Source organism: Pelodiscus sinensis, chromosome 1 (genome assembly GCF_052426305.1).
Source record: "Pelodiscus sinensis isolate ZL-2025 chromosome 1, ASM5242630v1, whole genome shotgun sequence".
In the NCBI taxonomy this organism is placed as follows: Eukaryota; Metazoa; Chordata; order Testudines; family Trionychidae; genus Pelodiscus; species Pelodiscus sinensis.
Window position 1 is genome coordinate 90466712 of NC_143052.1, and position 8691 is coordinate 90475402.

General features: G+C 45.7%; 1 protein-coding gene across 7 annotated transcripts; it reads right to left on the reverse strand.

Annotated features, from left to right (window-relative positions):
* Nucleotides 1-413: 413 nt before the first annotated feature.
* Nucleotides 414-8538, reverse strand: PHETA2 (PH domain containing endocytic trafficking adaptor 2). Of its 7 annotated transcripts, none has more exons than XM_075935827.2 (3): nt 8376-8538; nt 6072-6224; nt 414-4911 (listed from the first exon to the last, which is right to left on the reverse strand). In XM_075935827.2, exon 3 carries the CDS (start codon nt 4905-4907, stop codon nt 4101-4103), a length of 807 nt encoding a protein of 268 aa, XP_075791942.2. In that variant the 5' UTR covers nt 4908-4911; nt 6072-6224; nt 8376-8538; the 3' UTR covers nt 414-4100. The 7 variants fall into 7 exon arrangements, with proteins under 7 accessions (XP_075791942.2, XP_075791952.2, XP_075791961.2 ...); XM_075935837.2 differs by lacking the exon at nt 8376-8538 and adding an exon at nt 8170-8369; XM_075935846.2 differs by lacking the exon at nt 8376-8538 and adding an exon at nt 7962-8121.
* Nucleotides 8539-8691: the final 153 nt, after the last annotated feature.

Sequence of the window (8691 nt, forward strand, 5' to 3'; positions counted from 1 at the left end):
ACTGTTATACCGATAAAGTGTTTTGCTAGAGTAGAGAATATTGGGAATCTATCCAAGTTTGTATCAGATTCTTCATTTGATGTCTTGATCTGTTTGGTTCTGTACACTGCTGTGCAGTGTAAAATAGCTGCTACAGTCTACAATAGTGCTAGTGCTGGCATATAGTATATACAGGGCTCTGTAATCCCATCCCCCAGGTAATTTAAATTACTTTCCCCCACAGCCTGGTTCAAAACACAACATTTTACACAACTTCATACAGAAGGTGCACCAGTGTGTGGAATGGAGCATGTAATTAAAGGAAAAGAGAAGCTGAATATCTGTGAATGAGCTGTGAGGGGGTAAGAGCTGTTATGCTGTGGCAACCCTGATGTTGCAGGTCATTTAAAACTCTGGTTCAATATCAACACACATTACAACTTCAAAACCTGTTTATTCAACATTGCTAGCTTAAAATACAAATGTTAAGAATTAAATGTACAGTAACATACTGTTTTGTGTAAAATAAAGGTCATGCAAAACTGTCCTCTTTCAAAAATACAATATCTACTTAAAGTTTAAACATTTTAAAATAACTGTGGAAAAACATACCACAAATAGTTCTTAGTGTTCTTTATTAAGTTGTCCAGACTTTATAAGTGAATTTGGTGCGAGTGATTAATTAGCACTGGAGACTCATCTCCACTTAATCCAAGATTCCTACTGTCACTTCCTGTTACTTGTCTGGAGATGTCACCTGCAAGGTGAGCAGGCCTATTTGAAGCTTTGGCTTCTCTATTAAGTCACCAAAAAAAGCCCCAAAACCCTGCAATTGACTGGGAACAAATATGCCACTGAGACATAGTCTGCAACTCTAAATTTATGTGGCTCCACCAGCCAAGTGACATATTTTGATTACTATCAGCCCTGTCTCAATTTGAATCAAGTGGCAAACATCATAGTAGGTATTTTTTTTAACAACAAAGTGCAGATAAATAAAGCTATAAACCAAACAGGTCTGGAGATGAGCACCCTCAAAAGACTACAATGACTTTAGTTAATACTTTGGCAGGATCAGACCCCATATTTGGCAGAGTTCATGAAAAACATACCAGAACCACCAGCATCCTTTGATTACTGAAATGACAGAAACATTAATATATGACAGAAAGAGTTGTTCGTATTGTAACAAAGATTTATAGCAAAGAATAACCCCGTTTGAGTTCCTTCAGAGGGACAGCCAACAAACTTTAAAACATTCAATCATCTTTTGCTAGGAATTCTGGTCAGAGATTTTCACTGTTAAAGAATTATGAAGAAGAGGGAGGTAAATAAGCAGCCCCAACCTGAATGACTGGGAGAAAATTTGGCTAAATGCTGTATCTCAGTTTGTTGCAGGGCAAACTGTGCTGGCATTCAGTGCCATATCTTGGCCCTGTGTTGACCTGTGCCTGAAGATACAAAGGCAGCATTGTGCGTTAGCTAACTTAACTGTGCAATATCAGAGAATATACATCCTGACCTTCTGCCTGGGGTATGGTTCAAAGGCAAAGTCAACAGGACCAATAAACAGGTTTGACATTCTATCCAATAGAGGGCAGTGGTGAACACACGCTAGCTAATGATCCCCTGGCAAAAGGAGCACTTTTTGCCTTTGCTCAACCAGCAGAGAAAACTAACTGCATATCAGCAGCTCATTGCATAGACTCAAATGTGATTTTTAAAGACAACAGGTGCCAATGCCTAGTATGGAACTGGAGTGAGATAGGGATGAGGAAAGCCCTAAATCAGTGCACCTAAATTCATGCTCCACCCCATAACCAAATTAAGTCACGAATACATTTGCAGAACAAACACAAATATCAGTCATTTTTTTTGGTTTCTCATCACTCACAAGAAAAAATTATCCCAAACACGATCACACACACTATTATTTTGCCCCTGGTTCCCAGGGCTTAGGGATAATAAGAATCAAGTATATATATAAAAAAAAATCAGAAAAAGACCGGATGCTTGAAGATTATACTGTGGGTCACATTCACAGACAACTGTTTCACACACACACACACACACACACACACACACACACACACACACACACTGAAGCTAGGTAGTGTGAAAACTGTGTAAAAAGGCTAGGCAAAATAAAAAATATTAAAGCGTTTAACAGCATTACTAATGCTACTTAGTCTTATTAAAACAAAAAGACTGTTAAAAATCAAACTGATTTCAAATCCATTAGACCATTGTAATTTCAGCTCCAAGGGCAAAACTGGCTTGATTACTTATTTTCTTTTTCAAGTCACTTTCTCTTCTTAGTTCTCAGGCACAAGGACAGTGCTGGTGTCTTTTGATTTTCCACAGTAGAAGATAAGTCTTAACCTTCCAAACACTGTACAACTGCTTTTTGTTGACTTTAAAAAGTCACAACAATATTTCTCTCTGGATTAATTTATAAACATTTTCTGCATCCCAACCCCAGGCAATAATCCTAGGACAGAACAGAAATTGGAGTCTGCACTAGTTGACAAAGTCCCATTTAACTCATGAATACAGCAGATACAAGTAAAGGGGTGGAGATTTTAGCCAAAGAATGCCATACAAAAACAAAATGCAGCAGTGAACATACAGATTGTGTTGTCCACAGCTCAAGATTGTGCCTTTTGATTGTCTATGATTATTTGTTTTAGGATCCAGTTTCCCCTAACAGAGCAGTGAACAACAACAGGGCACATATGAGGAAGGATATTGGTACACCATGCTGAGGGGAGATTTTCAAAGGTACAAACGGTGGTTAGGCACAGTTGGCAATTGAAGCTGGAGGTCTGATTCTCTTTTGTGCCTTTGGAAATTTCTCCAGTGCATTTTGAAGAACAAGGCTGAATGCTTCAACCTGCCAAGAAGTGTACCAATAGTCTAACAATGCACAAGCTGGAACTGCTCATCACTCTTATGATACGGTTCATTGTGCCTATGAAGTGACAGGTGGTGTACCCAAGTACCACCCTGCCCCTCATTGCATCCCCTTATCTTCCATAAATACTACAGCAAATTAAATACACTTGTAGATATGCTTATTCTATAACATGCAACAAGGTGGGCAGTGACCCACAGATCCCAGAACCCCTCACCTCTGTCAAGAATTTTTGGGGGATGGCAGGTGCTACAACAGGCTTGTGTAAATAACAATTGGTTACCGAGTTGCACCTGCACTTATGCTTGACTCAATCATGTGATCCAGAACCTTTGGTGGCCTTTTACATTTCATCTCTGTAGCCAACCTATGCTATAATGCATTATTGTATATACTGTACAAGAATCGATCCTAGTTTTGAAGTCTGGGAGACCAATCTGAGACCACTCAAATCAGACAGAATGAAACAGGCATAAAACATCACCAGGGACTGATTAAGGTGAAATATGGCCCCTGGACCAGGCAAAGCCATGGGGCCCAAAATCTGCTTGAGTCCAGGCCAATGCATAGTGGGAGAGCTACAAAGCTTCAGGTGCTCTTCAGAGCCACTCTGTTCAATCCAGTCTTAATTCACCATTGATAGTTCTGTGGCTCAGAAGGCACATAAGAGGGACACAAGAAACCATTTTATAAAAACTAACAGGCAATAGATGCTCCTTACCTCTAATCTAAGCAAAGATTTGGTTGCTGAGGATAAATCAGAAGGGATTGTTCAAAGAAGGGGTAACAATAAAACACATCACTCAATCCACTCCCTCAGATTGGTATGGGATAAAAACAGCCCTCTGGATGAAAGAAGAGTGATGCCCATTTTGTGTGTGCTAGTCTGATCTCTCTCTGCACTCCATAGCCTCCATCCAAGATTCAAAATCTAGACCTCCCGACATTTTCCAGCCCTGCTGCAATATGCGTCAGAGAAACACACACTGCCTGGGACCCAAGAGGTGAAAACAAGATATTGGGAAGATCTGTGTCTCTCCTATATCCCAGAGCCACTCACCCAGCACACTGTGATTCCAGAAAGGAAGGAGCTAGAACATTGTCCCTTATTTGGCTATTTTCCTGGATGGGGGAAGACATCACCAAGCACAGCAACAATACTCTCAGAATGGGCTTAAGTGTCACTCCATGCCTTGCCTCCTGCAGATCACAGTTCCTTGCTCCTCTGGCTTTCCATCCACTCCCTCCTTAGCTCGGCTATCTCCTGACCATACCAGTTGTGTAGCTTGGAAAAACACACTGTCTCTGGAGACACAGGGCTTTCCTGCCCAGTCAGAGCAAGGCCAAAGGCGGGTGCTCCACATCCACTGCCAGCTGCCAAGCGCCGGCGAGGAGGCAAAGGTGGAGGCTTGGAACACCCCCCGTTGTGGTCAGAGCAGGATGCTCCTGCAGGGATGTAACCACAGCCCCATGTAGAATAACCGTTCTCCAAGATGGGAGGTTGTTCCTGGACGGGCGCCATAGCAGGATTGGACAAATGCCTTTTTCTGCCAGATGACAACTTCCTTGGAGATTTGCGGCAGGCAACCAAGCTCTTACGAGCATCCTCCAGCTGTTTTTCCAGCTCTCTCACCACCAAACGCATGTAATCAAAGCTGGCTCGTGACAATGCCTTCACCCAGGCCTCCATGGTGGCCTGGCTGTCAGCCACCAGCACGTAGGCCTTGGCACCGGCATCATCGAAGCGGATGGCAAAGGCAAACTCCTCAGCAGCCTCGCACAGCTCCACGGTGCAGCCCTCCAGCACAACAAGCCCCAGGGGGTCCCGACTGTCACGATCTTCAAAATAGAACAGCAGGTTGCCCTTGAGAATGAACCAGCGCCGGTGGTAGGAAGTGGTGTGGTGATGGTGGTGGTGGTGGTGCCGCTCGACACGCTTGTGAAGGAAGCCGGCATGGTCTGCCGGAGAGTCACATGTGGCGTAATGTGCCACACTTCGCTCGTTCAGCTTCATCGTCCTGGCAGGGCAAAATCAGACAACACAAAAGAGTCAATACAAGGAGCAGCTCCTGCATTGGACTAGACTACTGAGCCAGTTAGTACAGTGTCCAGTCCTTTGCTTAGCAATCATGGCTTAATATTAAAGAGGATGGTGTAAATACCACATACACATACATGCTGCACCTTACTGAGCAGTACAAGATCACAGGGAGAAACATCATCCAGATTCCAGTAAATAATCATCTTGATGTCTACAGTGCAATGTTTAATCCAAGTGTTGACACAGATGTTGAGCCAGATCATCAACTAGTGCAAAAAATTGCACAGCTCCACTGACAGACAGCTTTACACCAGCTGACGACCTGTGGCCTCTGATTCTGTTTTATTCAAATAATTACTTCTTTAAATGTGTGTGAGTGTCACTCTTTACTGTAATAATGTCTTACAATGGTGAGTTCCACAGATTAATTGGACGTCACAAAGTTATTTTCCATTTATCCTTTTTACATTGTTTGTCTGTTAATGCTGCTGAGTGCACCCTCGCTCTAGTATTATGGAACAAGATAAACACACTGGCTGTGTCTAGACTGGCAAGTTTTTCCGCAAAAGCAGCTGCTTTTGTGGAAAAACTTGCCAGCTGTTTACACTGGCCGCTTGAATTTCCGCAAGAACACTGACGACCTCATGTAAGATTGTCAGTGTTCTTGCAGAAATACTATGCTGCTCCCGTTCGGGCAAAAGTCCTCTTGCGCAAATGCTTTTGCGCAAGAGGACCAGTGTAGACAACGCGGTATTGTTTTGTGCAAAAAAGCCCCGATCGCGAAAATGGCAATCGGGGCTTTCTTGCGCAAAACCGCATCTAGATTGGCACGGATGCTTTTCCGCAAAAAGTGCCAATCTAGACGCTCTTTTCCGCAAATGCTTTTAATGGAAAAACTTTTCTGTTAAAAGCATTTGCGGAAAATCATGCCAGTCTAGACGTAGCCACTGTGATTTTCAAACTGAGCAGTGTCTGATGCCTACTCTCAGCAGCAAATGCATCCTCTGTCCTCCCACTTGTCGTCTACAAGACCAGCAGCAGCCCTCTCCCCTAGTCTCTTTCCCTCTATGCTGCAGCCTAGGTTGCCCAGCATTTAGACAGGATCAGGGATGAGGACAAGGAGAGATGTTGCCATACCAGATAGGATAGTCAGACTGCAGGTCACTGGCCCCTTTCCTGAGCAGGATGGCTCTTTGACAAGAATCCACAGTGCTCCATCCTTCTGCACTCCATGTCCAGTCAGAGGGGAGGTGCCGAAGACAGAGTCACAGAGTCGAGGGCAGCTTGGAACTGAAGTACAAGGTCACATCACTCAAATACATATCCCCCATCATAAAGTCAATAGAAGGAACCTGAACAGAATCCATACTGGTGACAGAGCTGAGCACATGTTCACCAGGATTATCTGAACCACACTGCAGCAGGTGCTGAGCTCAGACACTCAGCCATTGGCTAGCAAGGGAGTTCTAGTCTAGAGATAAATTGGATCCCAACTCAGCTGTGTGTGGCTCAGTACTGTTTCCTTTTGAGACAGAGTCTGGACAGAGGTTTTGTGGCTGATTCTGGAGCCTGGGTAGCTTTTTTTGTTTGTTTGTTTGTTTGTTTTCTTACAAGGGAGCGTATTTCCAGAAGAATTTCCGTATTCCATCAGCATGCTGTATACAGTGAATCATAAATAATGTTATGAGTGAGGTCTTTTCACTCTGCCAGCCTGCTGGCACGTATTCTCCAGCTAAAACTCAGGACAAAGAAATGCACAAAACAAGAGGGTTGGACTGGATTATAAACCACAACCTTCACTCCAACCCAAGCAGCATTCAGGATTCTCCTCCTCCTCCTCCTATCTTCCTGCCTTATCAATTAGGCTATAAAATCCCCTCCCCTGCTAGAGTCCAAAGTGGTTCTCCCTAGGCAGTGCTCTACAGGCAGGGACACAGAGCCCAATTCTCCCTTCACGTCTGATAGAAGTGATTCCATTGATCAATGTAAGTGAGAGGAGAAATCAAGCCTTGCTTTTTCCTAGGTGTATGGACAGCTCATAAATCATGGCTGACACTGGAATCCGTTAATAAACAATAAGCCTCCACTACCCTCCTGCAACTCTCCATGTCAACTGCTGTATATCTGAGAATGGTGGAAATAAATCCTGGAGCATAACACGGCCCTGCATGGCCCAATTCTGCCTGTAGCTGATGGAAGAATGAATTTTAAAGTGTTTCCCTTTGAAATATAGAAGCTGGACAGAGGTGATATTGCTCTACTGAATTCAGCCTTCACTCCTGCTCTTGGATTTGGTACAAAGGACCTCCTTCGAGTATAAGGATATTGCCACTCTTGCTCACAATACAAGCACCACAATTTCTCTGCATTTTCCTCATCCCCATATCACTTGCAAATCAACACCTTAACTCTTCAAGGATCCCCATTCCCAACAACAGAGAGGCATTTATACAGAAGTCTGAGCCTTACATGAAAAATCCCATACCGTGTAAGGACTTTGTCTTTGTCTGCAAATGGCCTGCCATCTTTTCGCTGTTACACACACAAAAAGAACAATCATCTTGTTCACATAAAGGATGTGATTACCACTGGGTGGCTGGTAGCTGCAGCCAGTTTTCTAAGCCCATGATTTCAAATGCAAGCAAACTCACAGAAAGGGAAGTTTTGTTGTGTCAATACTCTCTTCCATCCAGGACACACATTACATCAGGGCTGGGCAAAAGGGCCTTTACAGATCCGGCCCGCAGGCCAATTAGGACTTGGGAGCCCGCAGTTATTTAGTTACATGCCTCTTAACAGCCCTACTCTAAGGTGCACAGGACTCTTTATTTTGAGCAAGTTTTTAATTCACTTAAAGTGTCCCGTGCTGAATCATATCACTCTCAGCTTTTTAAACCAAAAGGTCACAGGGCGCCAAGTCAAGCAGCTGCTAGAAGACTAAGTATATCACAAAATCTTGGCATGGGGGAAGTTCACAGGAGTTTTGTCGCTGACTTCCGTGACAATGTGATTTCCCTAGGAGCCTACCTGGACTAGGGCCTCTTGTTTGGGAGATGCCATAGGGCCGTCAGGTCTTCAGCTTTGCTGAGACTGGGGGAGAGGCGCTCTCCAAGTGGGGCCGGCTGCGAAGCCAATCCCCCAGCCAGGAGCTCAGGCAGAGCCAAGTACAAAGGGCTGGAACAGCCCGGGCTGGAAGGGGGGAAGGGAGCGGAAAGGACTTTCCATCGGCTCCTACCAAGGGACGCTGCGCCCTGCTCCTACCCCGGGGCCTTTCCCGGAAGCCTGGCCCTGCGGGAACTAGCCGGAGGCGTTTCACACTGGTCCCGGGCTGCTGGAGCCGCGCCCTCTGCCCGCTCACTAGGGAGGCGGCATGGCAGCTACCCGCCCAGGCGGTCTGGCCGGCCCGCTGTGCTTCGCCCCTAGCGCCGGGGTGTTACTCACCGCCGCGGGCACAGCGCTGCCCGCTCCGCTCCCTAAGTTCCACGCTGGGGCCGCCGCGCTACAAAACCCGGAGGGCGGCGCCGGGATCACGCCGGCCCGGGCGCCAGGATTCCGAGCGGATCCGGGTTTTCTATGACACTGTGGGGCCGGGCTGGTCTCCCCACCTCCCGGTCTGGTCCTGAGAGCCACGTAGGAGCAGAACCCAAGCAGCGCAGCACGTGCCTCCTTTGCACTTCATTCCCTGCGAGCCTCCCCCTAACCTGGGGGTGTACACGGGCCCCTGCTAGGCTTCTTGTTTGCCCCTGCCGCACCCCCC